The 24,974-nt window shown below is 41.8% G+C and overlaps 2 protein-coding genes across 9 annotated transcripts in view; one reads left to right on the plus strand and one right to left on the minus strand.

Moving 5' to 3' along the window:
* Positions 1-1,547: 1,547 nt before the first annotated feature.
* On the minus strand, positions 1,548-24,482 carry IWS1 (interacts with SUPT6H, CTD assembly factor 1). 7 transcript variants are annotated; one of them, XM_071812411.1, is made up of 16 exons: positions 24,178-24,482; positions 22,861-22,962; positions 17,564-17,679; positions 11,129-11,843; positions 10,391-10,586; positions 10,090-10,147; positions 9,634-9,734; positions 8,756-8,906; positions 7,098-7,180; positions 6,686-6,815; positions 5,700-5,817; positions 4,870-4,981; positions 4,629-4,685; positions 4,325-4,436; positions 3,564-3,724; positions 1,789-1,958 (listed from the first exon to the last, which is right to left on the minus strand). In XM_071812411.1, exons 1-15 carry the CDS (start codon positions 24,401-24,403, stop codon positions 3,596-3,598), a joined length of 2,406 nt encoding a protein of 801 aa, XP_071668512.1. In that variant the 5' UTR covers positions 24,404-24,482; the 3' UTR covers positions 1,789-1,958; positions 3,564-3,595. The 7 variants fall into 7 exon arrangements, with proteins under 7 accessions (XP_071668510.1, XP_065700497.1, XP_065700500.1 ...); XM_071812409.1 differs by lacking the exon at positions 3,564-3,724 and having other exon boundaries at positions 1,548-1,958; positions 24,178-24,479; XM_071812410.1 differs by having other exon boundaries at positions 1,789-3,724.
* Positions 23,848-24,974, plus strand: part of MYO7B (myosin VIIB) — a 47,963-nt gene continuing 46,836 nt past the window's right edge. The window contains exon 1 of one of the 2 annotated variants that reach the window (XM_071812406.1): positions 23,848-23,892. The gene's annotated coding sequence lies outside the window, so the exon portion shown is untranslated. Of the gene's footprint in view, positions 24,016-24,974 lie in introns of both variants that reach the window. The other variant, XM_071812405.1, reaches the window with a different exon arrangement.

Below are 24,974 nucleotides of genomic sequence, written 5' to 3' on the forward strand. Positions count from 1 at the left end.
ACGGCCCCCAACTAATTTATCCCCTTTGAGTACCTACTTTGCCATCTCACTGCAATTTGTCTCTTACTCCTTGTTGCTGCAATTTCTAGCTGGTCTTTGTGACTTTTGATGGCAAGACACTGTGCTAAGACTGCACAAGACCACCAGGATCAGAGCTTTAAGGAAAACAGCTCTTAGGATTTTAAAGCAGCCCACTGTCCCCTATTTTAGTTCTGGAACTGCAGCTTTAAGTTGGAGGGGTAAGGGGGTGGCACAGAGAAAAAAGCCCATCCCAACCCTTACCTTCGGGGGCCAAGTACACTTGGGTACAAACAGCTCTACACCATTCACTTTCCGCCCCCACCCCGCCCAGAGTTGCACCAGACAATAATTAAAAATAGTGAAAGAACAAAAACACAACCAAAAAACAACCCAAACACCAAACTCTTGAAACTCTCCACCTGACATCAGTTACTGTGTCGCAAGCGTACCTGCAAGAGGTGAAGCAGCCTTACAAGCAGAATTCCTTTAGCCGGCATCCTCCTTCTGTTTCCGCTCCAAGTTCATGTCCCCGTATACAGCTTTATTTTATTGTCAGTGCCTTTCAGTCTCTCAGGAGCTTATTTAAAATGTGACCATCCATGTACTTACCTTCTCTCCATGCTCAGTGCCAGCAGCTGCCAGCAGTACTGAGCATCTCTGAGTCAGCCAGCACCAAGATCCCTACGCCTCAAAGAATTCACAGAATTACAGAACACACACTACAGCAAACAGGCTGTGCTCCTCTGGAATGAAGGCAACTTCCATGCAAGAAGAGCAGGCAAGTTCAGCGGACAAAAACATTTTCAGAAGCAGAGGTAAAGGGACAGAGATACAAAATGTTGCTCTGCTGTCTTTCTGTAGCCCCAGGGACAAAGAACTAGCAGAGTCAGGAACCTTCTCCTTACCACTAGTAAAATAAAACACACATTTGAGCTACACCCAAATACCAAAGCCAAAGAAAATTAAAAAATTTACAGGGCTTTCAAGTCTACAAAATGAAGTCCCAGCAGTATCAAGCCCTGCAGCAACAGCTCTACACGGCCAGCCTAAATGCTGCATAAACCCCTCAAAACAGAAGTGTCCAGCAATCTGATATTTACATTTCTTTAGCAGCCTAACCTAGACTCCATAGCTTACTTTAAAAATAATCTGTGCCATGATATGTGACAGACAAGCCCATCAGCTGTGGCGGTCGGCTCTCCAGTAGCAGTCACTGAGGAAGACTTTGCCGTTCGCAGGGAGGATCAATAGTGGGGAAATCCTGCTGTCTGTCTCACATTGAGCATTTTAGCTGGAAGCTGCTGGAATTTTTAGTGGTCTGTCTGCTGGTCTTCTCTTGAACTGCATGATGATCAATATTTCTAATCAAAGCAAATATATGTATATCTCCAAGGACAGAACAACTGATTAATAAAGCACTGAATAAAGAGGAAATGGACAATGGTAAACAGAAAATCAACAATTAGCAGCTTTTCCAAATACCAGATGGTCCACACACATTCTCTTGAGCAATTACAAGACAGGCCCCCCGAAAAAAACAGATGTTTTATTGTCTAAAGTGTTGCAATACAACAAATACTTGATCTGTACAAAGGACACAATAGAGCAAGTTTAAATACAATCAGAAGAAACAAGTCCCCATATTCACAAACATCTTATACCAGAACCTGAACCAACAATTTTAAAGATTCACTAAAAAAAAAACCAAACAACCAAACAACCAAGTTGTTAAAAAAATTAAAGGTCTCCAAAGAGTCTATGGGTGTATTGTCTTACAGCAGAGATCATGGGTATTCTGTGAAGGGTCACAATGGCATCTTATTGCCCTCAATGCTGATTTTCACCGCATGGGCCGATCTGCTTTTTTTCCTGATATCTGTGAATTTCCGCATCTGTTTGTCCAGTCGACTCACCCCTTTCTTAGAGGTTCCCTGGAACTTAAAAAATAAAACTAATAATTACCACTGAAAAAAAGCAGACGTCCCAGAGGTTCGAGAAAAGCGCTGCATGCAAGGTGAAACCAGCACGAGGGAGCTGATGAAGCCACAGGTTCCAGCTGCACGCATTCTGTCCCCAAAAAATGGTTCCCCCAATATACGCATCATCACATAGACAGAAGTAGTGGCACTCACAAACATCACAGCTTTCACGTTACAGGGATTAATAACCATGTTAGTTGTTCACATGCCGGCTGAATATACAGTTTGGAACAAGGGTATCTATACTGGCTGGAGTTTAGTGTCAGAAATACACTGCGCTGCGGTGTAACACATACACGCTTCCTGTGGGGGGGAAGACTTTTAAATACAAATACACAGTAACTGTGGTGGACTGAGTTGACATATCAATTCCAAACCGTAACTTATTTTAAAGGTCACTGATTAGTACTCATAAAGCAAGAGGTTGAGAAAAAGGCGGTGTGAGGGGAAGCAAAAGAAATGCCTGAGCTGCCCACATAAGTCATTAGAAGAGTTATTGCATTTCAATTCTGCATGTTCACTGGAATGAAAAGCTGAGATGACACAGCAGTTATTTCGCACAGATTAAATACAGTGATTCTGTAACAAAATGCCACTGAAGACAAACAGCAAGGACTTTCCAATCCAAAGCCATATTGTTGAGAAAGCAATTTTCCCTAACTAGACAACACAAACAATAAATAATGGAAACTTCACACCTTTAAACTCTGGGAGAAACAGAGATTTCCACAACATGCTACTTAATATCTGACAAAAACCATACATTAGAAACTGAACCTCTTGTTTCCATCACTGAGGAAGGCGCTCCTGACACAAAGATTTTAAATAAACTATTCATAAAACTGTTCACTATTCATTGAAATAATATCTGGAATTTCACAGTGATTTTAAAAAATATATATTTTTTAAACAAATAAATATGAAGCTTAAACTCAACAGTTATCTACCATTTGTGCTAGTCTCTTCTGTCACTATTAGTTTGTGGCAGCCCTGTTCACACAACTGAAATGCAGACCAGAAACTGTCAAAACATTTCCCAGACTGATGTATGTCATCAATTGTTCTCCCTCCACCCACAATCACAGCAGGGGATTCCTCTCCCCCTGGTCTGCAGAGGTCTCGTTCTCTGTCTCCTGTCAAGCACCCCGTAAGTCACACATCACTCAAGTTCCTTGAAACAGAAGGTGTGAAAAATACCTCACTTTGGACCAGTAAAACATCAGCCACAGATGCTGGTATAAAGTGACATGAGGTCCTACGCTAAAGGCTAAGAATTCCTGTGGAACACCTAATGATGTCAGAACAGCATTCCAAATCACAGGCAGTGCAAAGCTATTTAACACCTTTCATTTGGGTACCCTGAAGCTGTTGAGGCAGATGTTACGTGCTACAGCCTATTTTTTCCTGTACAAGTTCCCTTTTAGGTCACAGTACAGACACGAGAGAATACAAGGAGAATTTTTCCAAGTTTAAGTTAGGGTGTACACACTCCTTTCGTGTATGTGCAAACTGCCAACAGCTGAAGCACATGCACTGTTCACACCTCCCTTGAGGGATGGATACCTCTCAACCTTGGGGAAGGCAGAGTGTCATGGCTACAGGGGCATCCTGTTGCCTTCAATGCTGAACTTGATGGCCCGATGCACTTTGCTGAGTCGTTTCTGTTCAGCAAACCGTCTCTTGTGTTTTTCCAAGCGACTAATACCTCTCTTAATAGTCCCGGGCTAGAAACAATAGCTCAATTAATGCACAGAAGGAGAGATGGAGAGATAACAGCAGAAAGCACAGTAATTATTACTTCTTCCATTCACATGTGTTCTACCATGTACTCTGCTTTTAAATTAAACTGTACAGGTAGATGGATGAACCAAAAAAGCAAGAGAAAGGCCTCTACTGAAGTTGTTACGGTTTACTGAAACCTCAACATTGTCCCAAGCTGGAGTATTATCGGAAAAACACAATACAAAACCAGGGAGAGGTATAAAAGTATCAGAGACACACTTATTGAGTTGCAGCTTTAGTTCAAAATACTCTAAGAGGCCTATAATCACATTCTCACCCTGGAGAGAAACTGTAGAACAGTTAAGAGGCAAATCTCTTTTTGGTTAGAGAAGCAACGATACCTGAAAGAAAGTATCTGATGAGCTTAAAACAGCCCACTTGGTAGCAGAACTTACTGTCTACTCAAATAAGAGGCACTTAAAGAAACCACTGTACTGTACAGTAACCACGGCAATAAGGTGGCAGATTCCCAGCTCAATCAGAGGCAGCTTAGGGACAGAGTCCCCAGGAGAAGTGAAGCCACCCCCAGGCACAGTGCTTACCCTGGAGGACTCCATCTCCACGTTCCATTTTGGCCTGACCACGTAGTCCTTGTTGGAGGGCATGGGCACCCTTGCACGGGCACAGAACCCAGGGTCTCCAGGTCTGAGAGCCCTGCACAAAAAAAGACGTGACTGTTAGAGACGAGTCTTACACAGACAGAAGTACAAGCAATATAAGCACATTCTACCTCTGAAAGACACTGCATAACCATTGCCTTTAAAACCTCAAAACAAATCGCATATTGTTAGTACCACTGAAACACTTTTTCTTTTTTTAAATTTTGATCGGAAAAATGCAACCTACTTTTCCTCTCCAGTTAGCACCTTCTCCAGGTCCCTTCGAGGAGTCTGACCACCAGAACTGCAAGAAAAAATAAAAGTTTATAGGCATCTATACATAACAGAACAATAGTAAGTCAAGTGCGATAAAAGAAAAGAGAGAGGTCATAACTTATCCTTTTACTTCTCTTAATAATCACACACTTTGTTTTTCTTGATGGTAGTCTTAGAAGGAAAGATTTCGCATTTCTGCCTGCTGCTCCTACCTGCTCAATCTCCTTCTCTGAGGCATCTGTTCCAAATCTCTCTGTTCCCTTTCTTCTCTTGTCATGCCTTTGTAGTTTGAGGTAAGGCCAAAGATGGGTCGAGACCACTCATCTATTTAAAAAACAAAAAAAATTGCTTAACAAAAGCTAGGCCTCTCAAATTCATCTCCAAGCCACTCTGGTGACAAAATACAGCTTTCAAAGTTTATGGCAAGTATTTACACTTCCTTTCAACCAAACAAGTAATTGTGTGATTCTATAACATTTCAGGGAAATCCAGCTTTGTGGACAGTAAGAGGGAGCTTTCATTCAAAAAGTCTCTTGCTGTTGCCTGCTCATTCAGAATCTCTCTGAGCTCTTAGAATAGTGTCAGGAACTCTTGCACAACACAGTGAATGTTATTTTAGAAATAGGCAAAATAGCCCCTAAATAACATAGCAATTTATAATCAGTTTGCAGTCATCCAGGATGGAGTGCACTACACATGGACAACTGTTTAAGTAGCAAACTTTGAGTCATCCAAGATCTCTCTAAGGCCCATGGAATAAAGAATCTGGCAGCACCTTCCTGCCTTTGTAGCATGCACAGTACAATCTCGCCAAAATAAATGCCTTCCTCTGGTTTAGAACATGAAGAAAGCACGAAAAGGTGTGTGCAGAAGTTAATTTAGCAGTGTTTAAGAGCTCCACAAAAAAAGCAGTGAAACAGATTAGTGAGATTCCTACATTGCAGAATTAATTCTACTACAGATGATAGCAATGGAAAGACTGCTGCAGAAATTAAAGTAGCAGTGAAATCTCACTGACGCAAGGCAAAGGGAGTTTACGTACTGATGAGCTTCCCTGCCATATCCTTGTTAGGTCTCGACTCTTTGGGGTGTTTGTAGAGGTACATCACAGCTCGGCCAATACCGCTGTGCTTCAGGGTCTCTTGGCTCACACTGGGGAGCTGCAGGATAAAGCAAAAGTCAGCAAATAGCAAGAAATGGTGTCTGAACATTAATGGTGTCATTGAGCTTTGCAAAAAGACCAAAACCCACCTTCACAAAAACCTTGAATAAAACCTGTATTTTTTTAATTGTTCCAGTAGGAATTGGTTAAAGTAACAAACACCAAAACCTATAAATTTACCTTAGCATTCTTATTTTTTGTACACAAAAAGAAGTAAGTTCCCAGAATTATTTATTCCAAATGCTGTTTAGCTTATATTACCCAAGAACGCTAAAAGCGCACACTTTAATAGGCTAGAAAAGAGAAGGGATCACGCAAGAGAAAAGCTCAGGGCTATGTGGCAAATGTCTCTTTACTAAACTTGGCATATAAAACTGAAACACATAGGCAGAGCCAAATCTAAATTCAGGCAGAAATCTTGCAAATTCTTAGCAAAGATAAATATTTCTAGAGCTTCAGTCAAATAAAGCCAGCTAGTGGTGCTGCAAGAAAAATTGCACTTCTACTTCACTACCAAGACTATGCCACACTTATTTTATGAATGTGGCAAAGACAAACTAAAGTGACCAATCACAATTTATCAGCCACCAAGAACAAGGGAAGATAAGGGACTTAGCAGTTTAGATTTATCAAGAATATAGCCGAGTTTTGTTCAGCTAGACAGCACAAAGTAAGAAAGACTAATTAAAATGATGCAACTTTTAAATAAACACATCTATTCTGCAGTTTACATCCTTCTGTATGTATCTGCATGGTTCATTGGTAGCAGCTACAGTACACTGATCACCATACATTTCCCTAAAGCACATGACTATAAAGCCATGGAGAAGCCACAAATCCAATATGGTTAAAAGTCAGTTTCAAACCTCTTGTAGGATCTTGAGCAGCTCCTCTCGTATCTTTAGTGCTGGCAGACTTCGGTCTGGAAGAGGAGAAAGCCACTCTTTGATGGCAGACATGACACCACTGTCGATGAAAGTTTCTTTGAGATCCTGCCTAGAAGGTTTAAAGTAAGGAGAAGCCACAAAGTCATACAATGCATCAAAATTTTAAGATGTGATCTTCCTTCACCACAATAGCGCATGTGAGATTGTTTCATGTTAAATTAACAGGTAAAATTACATAGAATTTTAGGTTTTTGAGGCCACCTAGCTCCAGCATTTACTTGGAAAAAGTGTTTCACGGCATAATCCAAAGAACTGTAATGTCACTCCATGAAATCCACCGAATTCCCAATATTCCCCAAGAGGGTAATTAACAGGGAGAATGACAACTCACTTTTTAAGATGCATAACTACAGTCGGCAGCAAAGTTAATTTCTTTAGTGCTGGTTTCTTTTGTGTATTCAGCTGTCGATCTTCCTGTAGGGAGTTGAAGAATCAGCACAAGTTAATCAAAAGAGGAAAACAGCAACTCTCATCCCTGACAACATTTACAGGAAAAAAATCAGTCTACTAAACAAGAAGTGCAACTTTGGCAGTATTACACTAATTTTATACCCTGCTCTGTCTTCTTACAGTCCCAAAACACATGTGATGACTTCTCTTAAAAAGGGTCTCCAGCTTAGCCAACCTTTTCCTTATCAGCATCCTTAATGGAGGTCTATTGCAATAAACTCAAAGTCTGCAGAGTTCACCATGCTAGAAATTTTGTTCATAAAAATCTCACTCAAGTACCAGAAAAATAGCTAACCAAAACAATGAGAAGTGAGAACATGTATATTTATTTCACCTAAGAACCTAACTGGACAATCTAGAGGTTTAGGATGAAGCATGGTGTAATTAAGAGCACACAAATGTGCGTTATGTGCTAATACAAAGTCTAGGTTTCAAAGTTCCTTTCATCCATGGCCATAATCTCACCATCTGTTCAGTACTTGGGCTCCTGTACCACAAAGACCCATTATAACCAACGGTTTTATGTCCTGCTGTGGCAATTCCTTTCCATTCATCTTAATCCACCAAAGGCTCTTTCTGCACAATATTTTTTTATTGCAAGGGAGGAGATTCTTCCAATGCCCTTCTTCCCCTCTTCATGCCCCAGAATGGTTTGACAGGCACATGCTGGAGAACCAAAGACACCACCATACCGGTGCTCAGCTCTTCCTTCTCTCCAGTATTTCTAACTTTATGCCTTCATGTGAAACATTTGGCTGTCGTCCAAAAAATACTTTCTTGTCAAGACCAAGAAAGTCTCAGATGTCTCCCAGATCACTATCTCACTCTCCCCTTTCTCCCCAAACACATTATCCTTATCTTTTTCTCAGGAAGATTCTTTGTCCTTATTTTTACGATTCCTCTTTCTGAAGTTCTATATATTGCCCTAAATTGGTTTTAAACGAGTTTTGCATTGCTGTTAATTTGACTGCTACTCCACCAGAACTACAACCACAACAGAATACACCTGACAAAAGGCAAGACCCCAATAAACCTTGCACAGTAACATATTAAACATGACTCCTTGCAAAAAGCAGTCTGCCAAGGCAGAACTTCCTGTAGTTCTGTTGCTCTGCCATCACTTACCACAGTACTGTCATTAAAACAGCTTAGAAAAGGGTTCTTCTCAGGAAGAAACACCAAAGTGCTATATATGCTAACTGTAAAATGAAATCAAACCACACTCAATTTCTCAGTGTTTGATATACTTTTTCATATAGTTTCTAGAACACTTTATAGGATAGTTGATCTCAGATGATCAAAGTTCAGCAAGTTAACTGATTTTAAAAATTAATAAATATTTTCTCCAAATTTCAACAGAATAATTGTTTTAAATTCAGAACAGCAAAATTAACATTTAAACAATTATTTAGAAATTGAAAGCTTTCCGTGACATACAGATTACTCCTGAGAACCAGCCAGATTTATTTTACTGATCACAAAATTTTTCCCTAGAATGGAACTGGATTTTAAGGTGTCTTTGTAGCCTAGAAAACTCACCTCAGCTGCTTCATTCATCTTCACAATCATAGCACTGACCACATCATCTGCATCACTAATAAAAGTTCCACCATCACGGTTTCGTCGACGCTTGCCACTCATACTCTTCTTTCGTTGCAGCATCATGTCAAAATCTGACATGAAGTCCATACTGAAATGGAAGAAGAGAGTTTGCTGATGGTCACAATACGGTGGATCTTATTGTCTTTATAGGAAATAAATTTGTATTTCTGTAGTGCAACCTTTCAAAAATTCTCCAATAAATCTACAAGCATTATGTTCCAATATCCCCAGAGGATAATTAGTTATCCTCAGTATACAAACTGGGACAAAGGGCTTCAATGGCACTGAGATTGCTAGACGTCTGCAAGACCTTGTTGAAATGGCTAACAACATGTACACATGTAATATCCAGGGTCCAAATGTGCTAAAGCTGTCAGTGAAGCTGACAAATATTTAGCTTTCCTGTGTCTGCAATCCACTGCTCTGGAGCAGAGAGAAAGGAATCAGGAGACATGCTGATGACAAATCTTGCCATACATTATCCCTTATGCCAGCAGAGAAACATACCTGTGACGCCAGGGCTGAACTACTAAAAGCAGTATTCAATGCTTGTTTGATTTGATGTCACATTCACTCAGGTTTTGATGCAAACCATGATGAAGCAGCAGCACAGGTAATCTGCTATGGACTGTCAAGTGACTAAACTGCACAAGCTGAGAGAGGACCTTCCATCATTGTTTCTACAGAAAGCGTGTTCTCATAAACGTAGTCCCATGCCTTTCTAAACGAAGAAGCCCAGCCAGTCTTTGGAGGAGCCCTTTCACTGAAATGCTGCATTTGATCTTAACAAAGGAGAATATAAAACACTGACTTACTGCTTCCCTCTTTTGATGTTATCATCAGAGTCCGATTCATCTGCTGTCTCCTTCATGTCTGCATCACCTTTCTCTTCCTCCAGATCTTCCTGGTTAAAACCCTGATGGGTAAAGACAGTGCAAATCAGTGTATGGATTAAGACTGACCGTCTACTCAGGCACCTGACACTGACATTCAAAAACCTTCTGGTAAGTCTGCAGAGGATCTAGAATAAAGAGGAACAGAGGCTTCCTAATTCCACCTGTGACTTTTGCACCAATAACTCTCCCAACAGAGGTGCTGTAAATGTTACTTAACTTAAAGACTACCTCAGTGAATCCAGCAGATAACAGAGCTTCCCTCCTGATCTAGCATATCCTCAAACACGAGTTCAACCCCGAACAGTCATTCTGCAGTACCTTCCCAGGAAGACTAAATCTAGCAAGTGAACAAGAAGCACCCACAATAACACTTACTGTAAATTCCTCTTCTTCCTCATCACCAGATTCTCCAAATATATCCGCAATCAGGTTCCTGTGAAGGTAAGAGTAACATTTATCTGTTTAGACTGGAACAGTGAGAAGTGTGTTTTCTGCAAGATTTCTAAGGACTGTGTGGAGATCCACCTCTCATTCCGCCACCCAGCACTGACCTTCCTCTTCACACCACCCATGAAGGTGGACAATCATTCTCTGGTTGGGATTCATCTGTTCTCCATTCACAATCAGTCTCACTATCTACACCTCTGAAGGAATCTATATTCCCAGAAGCACTTACTCTTGTTCATTTCCAGATTCACTGTCACTACCAAACAGATCTTTCTCTTCTTTTTTCTTCCCAGCATTCTCTTTTCCCTCTTCTTCTTCTTCCTCACTATCTGATACAATATTTTTCTTCCTTCTGTCAGATTTCTCCGAAGCAGCATCACTATCTGATTCTTCAACATCAGAAAGGATTCGTACTTTTTTTGCAGCTGTCAACAGAAAGCAGCATTACTACAAGTCTTAGTTACAGAACTCACAACTAGTGATCTAAACAAACTGGGAGCTGACTAGCCTTCCTACACAAAATCATTGCCATTTCTTAAAAAAAACATATCCTAATATCTGTTTTATTCAATTAGTAACTGGAGTTTCTATGCACTACATTTATCCATAAAAACTTGTAATTTCAAAACTGACTCTCACCTCCAGTATATGAAAAAGCAGGAAAAAAATACTAGTGAAAAAAACAAAAAGGTAATGACTAACAGGAATAATCAATGCAAGAGATGACAGTATCAAGCAAGATCACTGCAGTCTTCTCTTTTACTTCTCTTTAACCTACTTATTACTCAAAAGTATTAGATATAGATTCACACAGAAATGCAGGTAGAACAAAAGCCTCTACAAATGCAGTTGTGCTCTAAAACCAAATTTGCTTTATGGTTTCATATTTATGTTTTCTTCACATGAAAACATTTAACATTACTGCTTGCCACATTGTATTTTCCTTTTCACACTGATAGTTCCTTACGTGTTTTCTCAGTGTCATCCTCACTGTCAGAAAGGATAGCTGTTTTCCTCTTCATTGTCTTCTCCTCCTCTTTCTCCTCTTCATCACTGTCTGATATTTTTCGTCTCTTAGGAGCTTCCTCTTCACTATCAGAGTCCTGAAATCCTTCCCTGACACGTTTATTATCTGAATGATGAGAATCATTCTGCACCTCTTCCTTCCTGTCCTCGCCATCACTGTCCCCAGACTCTATTTCTTGTTTGTGTCTGGGAACGTCCTCACTCTCCGATTCGCTAGCAGGCTGTTTGCGGATCTCCTCACTCTCTGAGTCACTGGCTGGCTGCTTGTGGAGCTCCTCACTCTCCGAGTCACTGCCTGGCTGCTTGTGGAGCTCCTCGCTCTCCGAGTCACTGCCCGGCTGCTTGCGTGATTCCTCATTTTCGAAATCACTACTGTGCTCCCTGTGAGGTTCTCCATTTTCAGAGTCACTCGCTCGATGATTTAAGGCATCTTCATTTTCAGAGTCACTTATATGCCGGTGTGGACGGTCCTCGGTATCAGAATCACTGTCTTTCCCTCCATGAGCTGCCTCATTGTCTGAATCACTCGCAGTGTGATTTGGAGGCTCCTCATTATCTGAGTCACTGTCTTTTTGCCTTGGGATATCCTCATTTTCAGAGTCTGTCATATGAGTCTCTCCCATCTGCCCATCATCTTCTCCATCACTGTGTTCATTCTGAAAGAGAAAAATAAACTCAGGCAACTAAGCAAAAAAAAAACCAAACCAAACAAAAACTTAAAAAGTAAACAAAAAATGTACTGAATTTTTGCTCGTCTTTCCTCCAATATCATTATCCAAGGTACTGCAAACTAAAATACTTTCTATACAGAAATAAGTATTAGGCAATTTGTATCAAAGCACTAGCAAATACTTCAGGTCCAAAAAAACATTAAGAGATCAACTGAAGTCTGTCTACCCTGCAGCTCAACCATATTTTGGAAATGGTAACAGAATTTTAGAATACCCAAATAAGCATGTCTAAGAAGGGTCCAGTTCCTCAAGGGTAAATGCTCAGTGCTTTTATTTTAACAAGTCAGGCCTTCAAAGTGGTTTATTCCAAATGTCCAGTAATAAGAAACAGTATCTCACACTTGTCATTTTCTTTTTCTTGCTATCTCAAACAAATGCTTTTTATATGAAATACCTTCTACTGAAACTCTACATGCATTACTTTCCACATGAAGCTCGAGAGCTTGTGCCCTCTCGTTCTTTGCCAAGGAAACTTATTTAAAACACATCAAGACCAAAAGCCTATCAAAAAAAAACCAGGAATAAAGTTTTAGAGAGACCTTTCAGAGTACTATTGTGAACAAGTTCTGTGTTTCGATGTGCAATGTAAGAGGAACGTTAAGAACAGATTCAACGCTTCTTTCTTAAGCTGCTGGCTTCCATGCCTGTCCAGACACCAGAGATCATCTACGGAAAAATACACCAATCTTCTTAAAACTGCCGAATTGAAACACAATATCTTTTTCTGCACAACTAAAAGCATTGAGCCATATGCTCCATTTTTGGAAAAAACTTCTAACAAGCCACCCGTCAATATCATTACTGACAACATCTTGGTTTATCTTTCCTACAACAAGTAATTTCTACTTGGAAAAACAAACAAACTCACTCAAATATATCTATCTAAGAAAACAAATTAGATTCCTGAACGCTCATGTCATTAGCTCAGTACACCTCTCACAGTCACTGTCACAACAATCCTTTTTTCAACTGAAAAGAACAACACTGCAAAAGGAACTTTTGGGCATACTCAACTCCACTGTTCAACAAGGCTTCCCTCAGGGGTGATTTTGTCTCAGCTACAGACTCCTTCCACTACTATATTTGCAAACTGAGTATTTACTGACCTAGGAGATACTTAATGTCCCAAAGCTTCCAAATTTTGTCAGCAATTTAATTTCCTTGGAAAGACAGATTATCTGTTTTTATTTTCTGTAGTCATTCTACTCACACATCCAGAGCCATACAAAATAATGCAGGTGTATCTATCCTAGACCTATGACAAACAACACCATTGATTTTTTAAATGTATTATTAAGAACTACTCCCTCAAGAATTATACTAAGTGGTAAGTAACTTTGTTTATTATGGCTTTAGACCATACATATTTACACCCTTGGCTAGCACTCTAAAACAACAACTTCTAAATTACTGCAGATCCACTAATAGAAAGTTACTGCCCAATGGAAGAAAAATCACTACTATATAATCACAAAACATGCATTTTGAATACAACTTCACTAATTCCATGCTACTCAGTGCTAGCCACAAAACCACCGCTGGGAGAATCTGAGCAAGTAGTTTTCTCTCTACTCCTTGTCCCTGTCTCTACAGCAATGCTAGTCTTTTGAATCACACTGGTGGTATTCAGTGTCTCATTTCTCTTTACAGAAAGAAAACATGGTTCTGTTAAAACCTGAATTTGGAATTTTGATGAATATAAAGATTAAGAAGTTACAGAATTGAGGATGCACAGCTGAGGAAGGCCATACACACACTCAACTGTTCTCAGCTTGTTATAGCATTTTATTTACTATTTCTCTTCTTTAGAAAAAAAAAGAATTCAATCGCTGTCTCCTGCCAAGTATCCCTGACTGTATTATTTAAGATTAAAGAAAACTGTAGCTGCAAACAGAAGAGGGAACACAGATTTTACAGCAGCGTTACAGGAAAGGTCATTGGGAAGTACTGAAATGCAGAGGTCTACACTGAAATTGATATTTATTACAATAAAAATGCTTTAATTTTTCCTACCATTTAATTTTTGGTGAGTTCGTCTGTCTTCTCTTGATTTCAGACAGCTAATGCTGAGTAGGTATTGATAATTATGTCTACAGTAATAACAGATTTTGCTGAACAAACCAAGGAAAACAACACAACCCTGTTTAAACTGTTACAATTATACAGCCCTAGTACTGAAGCACTTCACAATATATTTAACCCCTAATCTGTTATTGCAAACTGACACCGCCTCTTGAGACCGAAGAAGTTTGGGGAGGGGGAGTATCCTAATCAGCTCACACCGATTACACAGTGCTCTGCTCCACAGAACCCCAGTGGTTCCAGAGGCTGAACTCTCTTGTGATGTCATGACCACCAGAAGAACCACTTACATAATACAGGTGTCCCTACACAGACCAGGCAGACAGGCACCAACCACCTTGCCCTGAGCCAGGAAAGCTGCAGCAGAGCTGACCCAAAAGCATGCTTGTGCCAGTCGAGGCAGCAAGCACCACAGAGATCGCACATGCTGCCTCGGACTCAGCACGTAAATGTAACTGGGCATCTTGTAAAGCAGAGCTGACCTGCTAAGAGCCCACATGGAAAAGGCCCCATCCACAGCCATCCGCACAAAGGTCTTCTGAGTACAATCAGTGAACCTGTGAATGTTCAGCAATATACTTGATAGAGAAAGTGTATGCAACTTTACTAGTAAAATGACTAAACCCCGTAGGATACTTGCCCCTCCATGCTTTTTTTTTTTTTTTTTTTTTACTAGTTCGCCTCTAAAAAGATGTTTTCAAATAAATCACGAATGTAGTTTTGGAGTTTTCTATTTTTCCTCAAACATCCTCAAAAACAAGTAGGTCTCAGGTAATTGCTACTATATTTTTCTGTAAATCCTTTGCTTTCTTTTCTTCCTCCTCTTTATCTATAAACATTTTAATTGAGATGTCCTTAATTTTTTTAACTGAAAGAATTCTATAACATGAGGCTTTAGTACAGTATAAAAAAAGGAATACATCAAAATCAAATTTACAGTGTTATCCTTCTACCTAAAAATTTTGGTTAGTAAGTCATTTATTGGATCAACATGCAGCCACTTTTAAGAGGTACTACGTTGATATTTTAGTAAGTTCAACAAAATTGACCCATCCACTACAATCTCATGAATGACAATCGTTAAACTAAGGCATACATAACCATCATAGGCAGATCAGCAAGTTTCTCTTTTTTTCAGAAATGTAAGATATTTGTATATGTGCTTGTTAGCAGTCACAGTCAAACCATAAATTAATTCATGAAAACAGCAACGACTCGGTGAAAGTGTAAGAATCCAAGTAATTAAAGATTTCTGTATGAGTCTGACTCATACAAACACTGTAAACATGATTTCATGTTCATTACTGTACTAAAACTATGTGTTATCTGATTCTATTTTTCTAAAGGAGAATTGGTAAGGACATCAAGAAGAACATTTATAGATAAAGTGGGACTGGGGGAAGGAAAGCCAGAAAAGAATTGTGTAAAAGAAAAACCCACATACCTGAGACCTACATAAGTAATTCCTCAGGATTCCCCTTTTCTTTAAAGTTAAGAACCTGAAAAAAAAGTTTGAAAGTTTAAAACTTCAGTTCTTTACATCTGAGTTCTAAATTAGAGACGAAGTAGTAATGAAATAGACTTAACTGATTAGGCTGTCTCAAAGGTTCTATTACCTTTGAGTGTCATTCCTCCCACATACTCCTAAAGATGAAGGAAATAAGAGGATGAGAGAATATTTAGGGTAAATATTATGCTCAGTCACTGAAAGCTACTCCTTTCAGAGACAGCTGCTCCACGTTATTGCGTCTTGAGCTGCATTTTGAATTAGACGTAGAGAAAACTAAGAATGTAAGACTTCATAACAAAACAGAATACTCAAATGTTTATGATTTGAACTGAATCAAATAAAGCACTAAGGCTTGAATGCTCAGTTTTACTATTGGACCTGACAGTGTTTTAGTTCAGTTTGGTATTCGGTTTCATTTTTTTAAATGGATTTTCTGAAGTATTGTATCTACAGAGGAATATTCAACAGCCATCACAGAACAGAGCCCTTAAAATAATGCAGGAACATAAAGAGGATTCGGTGACAGTGCTAATAGGTCCTAGTACTGCCTAGTTATTTAAATCTGAAAAAGACATGCTAAAGATGCAACAGTTAACTATCTGTTCTTTAGGCCAGATTTCCAACCACATTAAAATCTCACAGGGTAATAGAAGAAGAAATGACCAAGTTTTCATATACAGCAGAAAAAGTTTAATATTATTGTAGCAGGAACATGACTCTCCACATGCTCATCACCATTTTTTCTCATTAAAACAGAAGTACTATATCGCTTTGAAAGACAGTTATTTCTCCCATGCTGAACAACGTATGTTTTCCCACATTAAAACCCTGGTTGTCACAATAAGAGATGCTGCCTTGCACCAAATGAATCCCTTCTTTTGTAAATATCAACACCTTCAAAAAAAAAAAGAAATCCCAATCTGTTTCACACTCAAATTCAAATACATGGGAAGAACTTTCATTTTATACAAATATAAAATCTTCATCTACTTTCTAACTCTGAGAGAAGTATGAATTGGAGAGGAAAAAAAAAAAAGACTGCAAGTTATACCACAGCAAAGTTGAGCCTTTTGACACATCGGTCTGCTACAGTATATCACATTATGCATTTTAAGCAATTTTAAAAATGAGTAACTGCTAAAAACCCAGAGTCAATCCCGATCTTCACATAAAATGCAATAAAATATGCAGAATGGAATGAAATGGCTTTGACTAAAGTTTTAATGAGTTACAAAAAGTTCTCCTTAGCACAACTTTGCCAGCAGAAGACATGAATTCACAGGTCAAAATTGTTCCTTCCTAGTAAGACTTGATGTAATTCTACATCATGTCACAAAAAAAATCCTCAAAATTAACTCAAAAACTGTCCTAGAAATCTAAAGGGAACCTTCCTTTTATCAGAATCGCTTCGCAACCAAAATAGTCAATTCACAAGTGACTCTTCCCCAGATACAACCCTAGATCACAGCATTACCACCCTTTTCATGGGTAGGCTTCTCGAAACAAGAACCTCTTCAGAGGAAGAACAGATCCCATTTAGGAACCTCAAGGTGCTCCACATGGACACCTGCTCCTCTGTGAGAGACAAGGTGAAAAAACGTAACACAAAAGAGACTTGAGAGTCAACGTGCACATCCGAGAGGAAAGATGTGAGATCACTTATTCTCTGGTAAGGAAATCTATGCCTCAATAATGTGTGATTTTACATTAATATGCAGAATTTGAGGCAAAATTCCAAATTCCTCATAATGCATTACTTAGAATTTAAAATCCCAAAACGTTTATCTTCCTGCAGTTCCATAATAGAATATGTTTTTTCTAGTATAGAATAGTGAATTCTATTACAACAATTACGAAGGAAAATCAGACCCTATCCTACACATTGGTCAAGAGATTACTTGACACATTTCTTTCTGGACTAACGTTTTGCCAGATGGGACTCTTAAGAACAACTGAATAAACACATAAGTCTCAGTTAAGAGAAAACATCTCTTTAAACAACAACAATAAATCATTTTATAGAAGAGCAATCTTTATCTAGTTCCGGTAGTACCTCTGAATGGTGCTCTACGCTTCCATTCTCAGACCCAGAATGCTGCTCATTTCCTTCATCTTCACCATCAGATCCTGAATCCCGTTCGTCTTGCACTGGAGTAGCTCCACCATCATCTACCCGAAGTTAAGAATAGGAAAGTAAAACTCGATGCCATCTCGCAGCGTTTCAAGGCGCAGTGACAGCGATGGGAACGGGGCAGTGCTACACACACAGACTCATCTACTGATGTAGAAACGGAGGGTCTGTGCTGGGAAGCTCAGGAACAAACCTCCCACAGATGCTCCCCAAGGAGATCACAAAACTACTCAGAACATGCACGCAAGCACTGACTAGCACGTTAATTAAAACACCGAAACAATAATAAAGCGGCCGCCAGGCCAATGAGGCCAGCGGACCCCGCCCCGCCGATGCCACCGCAGGGCCCCGCGGAGCCGCTGCCCAACGCCGGGGACGAGGGGCCCGACCCGGCCGCACGCACCCTCTTGGAGCGGCCACCGAGCGGGACCCCGGGCACGGCTCCGCCGCCGCTCCGCGACCCCACAGCGAGCCCCAGGACCCGCAGCAGAGACCGAACGGACGCGGGCGAGCGCTCCCCGCACACTCCCTCACACGGCTCAGCGCCCCGGGCGCCCCTCCCGGGGGGGGACGCTCCCGCGCCGCTACCTGACTGGTCCCCGCCGTAGTACTCGCTCTCCATGGCGGGCCGCCACCCCCGCCGAGGCCCCGAGGGCTGGCGGCGGGGCCAAGCCCCCAGCGCAGCGCTCGCCGCTCGGGCCCGCTGACTCCGGCCGCCGCCAACACCGGCCGCCGCCAACACCGGCCGCCTCCTGCAGGCCCAAAATGGCGCCGGTCCGCCGAACGGCCGGCAACGGCTTCGCGCGTGCGCACACTGCGCGCGCCCCAGGAGGCGGGAGGCTCTCGCGAGGCTTCGGGCGGTAAACAGCCGCCAGGGGGCGCCGCGCGGGGGGCGGGGCCGGCAGGCGTGGCCCCGCCCCCGAGGCCGTGTCCGGGAGCGCCGGGTTTTGGGAAAGCGAAATGAGCTTAGTGACGGGAAACCGTTATAAAGGGCGGAGTTAACTGCAACAAACACAAAACTGTTTTCTTTCCCCTCCCTGAACATTTTTTTTGCTATAAAATAGTTTGATTTTAGCTGGGTAACTGGGGGACACTGCAGGAGCCTGTGAGAAAAAGGGTTATTGTGAGCCTCAACGTGGGACAAGAACAAGAGTGTAAAATAGTTGTTATTTTAATAAAGATGGTTCCTTGCATGAGCCACCTGGGAACTTCCAGAAAATGTGCGATGGCGGCTGAAACCCACAGTGCAACCCTGTGCGTCACCCAACACAGAACTGTGGAATCACAGAATCATTTTGGCTGGAAAAGATCTTCAGGATCATTAAGTCCAACCGTTCCCCCACCCCTGGCACTGCCCCATGTCCCTGAGAACCTCATCTCCGTGTCTGTCCAACCCTCCAGGGATGGTGACTCCAGCACTGCCCTGGGCAGCCTGTTCCAATGCCCCACAGCCCTTTGGGGAAGAAATTGTTCCCCAGATCCAACCTCAACCTCCCCTGGCGCAACTTGAGGACATTTTCTCTCGTCCTGATGCTTGTTCCTGGGGAGCAGAGCCCGACCCCCCCTGGCTCCAAGCTTCTTTCAGGCAGTTCAGAGATCAGAAGGTCTCCCCTCAGCTCCTGTTCTCCAGGCTAAACCCACGGGTCCCTCAGCCACTCTCCTTATCTCCCTTTGGCCTGTCAAAGGCACATCTGGTAAAAATCTTCCTGTACTGACAAAGGAGGGGAGACACAGTTTCACCTCCTGCCTCAAATAGAAAGGACTTCACCATTTAAGTAATGGGTAGATTTATCTGCTCCCTACAAACGAAGCAAGAATAAATGTGAACCTCTACAAGAAGGTAGTGGAGCACAACCAGAGCTCAGACGCAGGCGTGCACGTGGGCTCTGGGTGCCACCATGGCCACAAACCATTGTTACGATGCTGGTGGCCAAGGAGGGGACCCGCAGCCAGTCAGGGACACTGACAACTGGCTGTCTCAACCAATCGAGGTCTTAGTGTCCCAGCTGAAGCTGCAGTTCAATCCAGTTCATGTGTGGGTGGCTGCTCCAGATTTAGCCTTCAGAATCAACTGAAAGTTCACCCTGAACTCCCCTGCAATTGCTGACTTCCGCAGTAAACACAGCAGCAGAGCCATCCCTGTCTTTACTGGGAGTTGTTGGTCTCTGTTTCAGTAACCTCCATCCTCTGAGCAGCTGCGTTACTCAGTTATTTGGCACGCCTCTGATAAGTCAGCAGAGGATTACTGGGGATGACGTCTATCACTGATGCATCATTTTAAAACAGAAAGCCTAATAAATGCATGAGGTGCTGGTCTCCTGCCTCTCTTCTTGTTCTGTGGCAACAAAACACCTTTGTTTTCTAAAAGGATAAAGGTTAATGTGTGACAAACAGAAAACTCTTCATGCAGAATGCAGAAAAACCCTTTTTCCCCCTGAAACAGCATACATAAAACATATAGAGCATGTCTCTTTGTTTACAGCTCTACAGGTCTTTTCCAGATACTGATCCTCAGGACCACGCTCTTCATGGCATCATGTCCTTTTCCCCGGCTCCTATACAACTTTTGCTGATTTTAGTTCTTTGCATTGCACGGTTTCACTCGGATCTTTTCTGGAAGGAGCAGGCACATGTGTCAGTATGTGATGGGAGGCTCCCGTTGTTCCTCCTATCTGACTTCCATAAAGAAATTAAACAGCTTTTTACAACTGACTAAATAGAAGGCCGTATGACAACTTCAATGTGGCTAGTTACAACACAACAAATAAAGTTATCTGCGTACAAAGCACTAAGGTAGGAAATAACCTGGGACTAATTTAACACTAAATAATGGGCATGGGGAAATATATATATAGAAACCAACAACAATAAAAAGAGATTGAATAATGTGTACCAATATACCTGAAAATCGCACCAAGGTACCTGAAAATTGTACCAAGGTGCCTAGAAAACACAGAAGTCTATCACATACTAAAGTTCCAAGCAGGATCAGAGTATGATGGTGGCCTTCCTTGGAAATTAGTAATTTATAAATATGTGTCATGTCCTGCAATGATGGCAAGCCACTGCCCCAAATTCCAGCTGCATTGATGAGAGAATAGGAAATTTCTGCATTTACTGAAAGCAGAAGGAGGCACAGAGGTTCTTTCCTAACAGTTCTGAATTCCCATCTTTCTGAAACGAGATCACCTAACCCCGAGCCTGGGGCTGTGACTTCCCGTGTGCACCACACAGGAGAGCGTGCGACTCCGTCTTCAGCAACCTCACCCCAGCAATGCTGAATAACTGGGCATTGATTCTGACTGCTGTTCTGTGGGTAATGTGTGTGTGTGTGCATGTTTGTGTGCACACATCTGTGTCCCTCATGAGCCAGAACCCAGCACTTACTGGCCTGCAATGTTACTCTCGTAATACCGTCTTGGCTGCATCCCAAGAGGAAGGATGGAGCCGCACTCAGACCATAATGGGATTGCGCGGTGGGGGAGAGTGACCTGCCTTCCAGCCAGCCAAGCAAGCAGTGCCCGCCTGGCGTGTGTGAAGGTGTGTAATGACACAAATCCCACAGCCTCACCGATCTGCCTCTCTGTGCAACACCATGAACTGGCTGGAATGAAATCAGCCTTTCCCTGAGGGACAGAATGTTGAAGACAACCAAGGGATGCACTTGGAAGTCCTTTGCCGGTATGTACTACTTATTTAGTTTGCCTTGTTCCCTGCAGTTCACCTTTCAGAGTTAACAGACACCAGTGACTTAGAGCTACAAATCTGCTTAGAGGACGGGAAGGAGGTTAGTGTAGACAGGAAGGCTCTGAACAAACGGTTTAAATTAGAAATGGTTATATCCAATCCACCTCCCTTCAGAAACCTCAGAAAAACTACTAGTGTAATATTAAATGATGCTTGGCATATAGGACTCGGTGAGGCAGAAATGACAAGGCCACTGTGATTTAGCTGGAGAGGAAATGGGAGAGGTATTGCTGTGTGTGAATTAAACCCTTTGATCCTGACATCAGTCTCCTAATTAGGAAGCTGTCGGGAAGAGGCAGTTTTAACACACGTCTCTCTGGACAGACCTACTGCTCTAAACAACACCAGCACTAAATTCACCCAGGATTATCCAATTTTAATTTGTTGCACTTCTCAGTGCACTATTCATCAGCGCAAACTGTACTACGAATCACCCCTAATTACAACTACAAATGCGTCTGTGCCCTGAAGAGTCCCTCACCAAACCCTGTCTGCAGCGGTGAACAGAGCTGCTCCCTCCTGGCAAGCTCCTCTTGTCTTTCCCAGTCCGCACAGCTCCGCGTCTTCCCAAACTCGTGTCACCCCTGTTCTCTCACGAGCACTGCTCTGAAGCTGCCTGACCATCTCTCATTAGGTACACGTGCTTTACAAAGCTCCTGCTTGGTGTATCAAGTCTCTACTCCTCTAGTTTATGTTTTCTGGCTCTTGTGTATGTTTAGACTTCACTGGGGAAATCCATCTCCCTTCCAGTACATATTTCAACCGCACAATGAGTCGTGCTTTTTTATCAGACTGCCTTGAGTTCCCTATGTTTCCATCCTAGTACAGATCATATACTGTACCAGGACAGAAATACTGCACTTCTCTCTGAAACAGCAACCCCACTGCATCTTGGTCACAAGTGTTACAATTTTTTTCTTACAATGAGATTCTCTGCCCCCAAACATGCTCCATTTGGAATTTCAGCAGGTATGTTTCATTTGCTGAATAAATATATATGGCACTTTTTCTCCTGTAGTCTAATTACACCAAAAAAATGCTTTGGTTTTAGACAACTGCCTTGGTAGTATAAAGCCATGTATTTGATTTATTTGCCAATATTTCACCTGCATCTAATAAAACCGGGGCTACTCGAGATTTTGTTAGTCACATACAGCATATAAACCTCTTCTAAATACTGCATTATCAGAAATAAAAGTCTGCTAAATAACTTCATTACAGCAAAATCCTTGAATAAAAACGATTTGCATAGTTAGGAACTCAAAGAAGGTTCTCCTCTATGCCTTGTGGTTTCCTGCCTCTCTCTAAAAGGCTCTGAAAGGCCTATGCTCTATTTCTGCACCTGTATCTTCATTTCTGTTATAAAACTTAAATCAAACATCAGGTAAGGAAGCTAATATTAAAATTCAAATATGTAACATGGATAAACACACATCACTCCCAAGCATTTCTAGCTATCCTTGAATGCTTACCTCTGGTTTGGATATGGAACTGCAGCAGGAGTCCCAAGAATCTGTCTCCAACGGAGAGGCTTTTTGTTGTCGTTCCCATCACACACTGCAGCTCCACTAAACCTAGGAAACAAGAAAATAAGAATTAAGGTATGGGGTGTACTAGCACATGTTCACAATCGTTGCACGTTTTCATTTGCACGTTTAATAAAGGGTGTACAGAATAGTTCATAGCAAGACAAGCCACCTGCTGCGTACAGTGCCCTGGAGGAAGGTTCTGCGGTTGGGGTCAGGTCGATGGGAAAACCTCATCCTCACTGTTAGGGTTGAGATGTGCCTGACTCCTGGGTCCTTGCTCTGGCTGGAGAAATCCTCTGTCTGCCTCACTACAGGTGTACTACACTTCCGTTTCTCTCCTAGACATAAGCAAGAGGGACACAGGATTACTGAGTACATGTCGGGCAACCAGAAAGTGGGAAGCTCTTGGTTGTCCTGTCCTAATTTGGAAAGAGAGAAGTGGGCAGATGGGGAGTTAAAATGCACATTGATGCTGGAACAAGGTGTTTCTTGGGTGATAAACTAATGATAACAAAACCAGGAAGTTCTAAACAAATGGGCTGGAAATCCCATGCAAGTGTGACTATCACTTTCAGTTGTCATGAGTTTATTTTGCCTTTTGCTCTAGCTACTGTGAAACAGTCTGAAGGATATAGCCTGATGCACATTTCCTGACCTTGCAGAAAGAGCTGTGCAAAACCAAGGGGAGAGATGAGAGCCTGATTTTCCTCTTATCTAAACAGGGTGACCCCAAGAAAACGCGAGAGAAGTCAGGGGTGCTGTAGCAGCATAAGACCAGATGCCAAAGAATCTGAGAGGATTCAGGCACAGTGGAGAGACTGAAGTTTAAGGTTCACCCAGGCAAGAATTAGCCTTCCTGCTTACTGGAACACCTGACTTGGAGATGACATATATGCTGAACTGGGAGCAAAGTCCTGTAATAAATAACTGTGCTTCAGTCATTTCCTCCTTTGTGCAGCAGGGAACTGGCAGTCGGTAAGGGATCCCTTAATGGCACCAGTGCCACTTTCACCTTTCTTTTCCTTCTTACTCCAACACTTATGAAAAAGACAGAATTAAGCTGCAAGAAGTCATACAGTGAAGATTTCTTCTGGAGAGGTAATTTCTCATCCTGTGGAGTCCAATTTGGTTTACAGTGCTGCAATACTTCGAAAGAAAAGCAAGAGAGAGAAACAGGTGTTGTCAGAAAGTGGCTGTTCAAGCAGGTGGGGGAGGTGGCTATTTTGACTTAAATGGGAATAAGCATTTTAAATGTTGAACCTGTGTATCCTGTGATTATCTGGGGTCTCCTCCCTACATGTCCGTTCTCAGCTTCAATCATAGACTGGATCCGGAGCTCGCTGTACATGTGACGTGATGCAGTGTGGCTGTGCTTCATGCTCGCATGTACTACTCCCTCTTTGTTCTGTTTTCTGCTGTGTTGCAGTATTCTGGTTTCTGGTGCAGGTGAAGAAGTCTCTGTTGGCTGTGACTGACTGTGGCACATCTTTGGCCTCTGTTTGCTTCTGTACCACCTTGCATAGCTCAGAGTAACAGGCCGTCACACTGTTGAAATTAGTGCGCAGATCCAGTTCCCGAGTCCTGAATAAAAACATGAGGACTTTGCTGTAAGAAGAACTGATTATAAGAACAGAAGTTCCTTCTTGAGAGGGTGTAAAAAGACAACAGAAAAAAAAAAAAAAGCCAGAAGGAACACATTCATGTTGCACTGCCAAATCTGAAGAGATGTTTTGCTACAAAATTGAGAATTTTTCGTAGTTACAGATGAGCTCTGGAGGTTGCCCAAGTCTCACAGGGAAAATCAATTTGTACTCTAGTCAGCAGGTCTTGTGTGGGAGACCCAGCCCTTGCAGTTTCTCTATGTGCCAGCTGTTGTTATTAACTGTGACATTCTGCTTCTCTTCTTGTTACTGGGTCACCTATGTGAAAATTACATTTAAAGTTCCAGCTTTAAAATCCATGTTAGCATTGGACTTCTACATCAGCGCTCTGTCCTCTCTTGAAATTTCTACTTATTTTCCACTTCGAGCCCACAATACATTTTGTAATTTTGATAA

The sequence above is a fragment of the Patagioenas fasciata genome, chromosome 9, assembly GCF_037038585.1.
Source record: "Patagioenas fasciata isolate bPatFas1 chromosome 9, bPatFas1.hap1, whole genome shotgun sequence".
In the NCBI taxonomy this organism is placed as follows: domain Eukaryota; kingdom Metazoa; phylum Chordata; class Aves; order Columbiformes; family Columbidae; genus Patagioenas; species Patagioenas fasciata.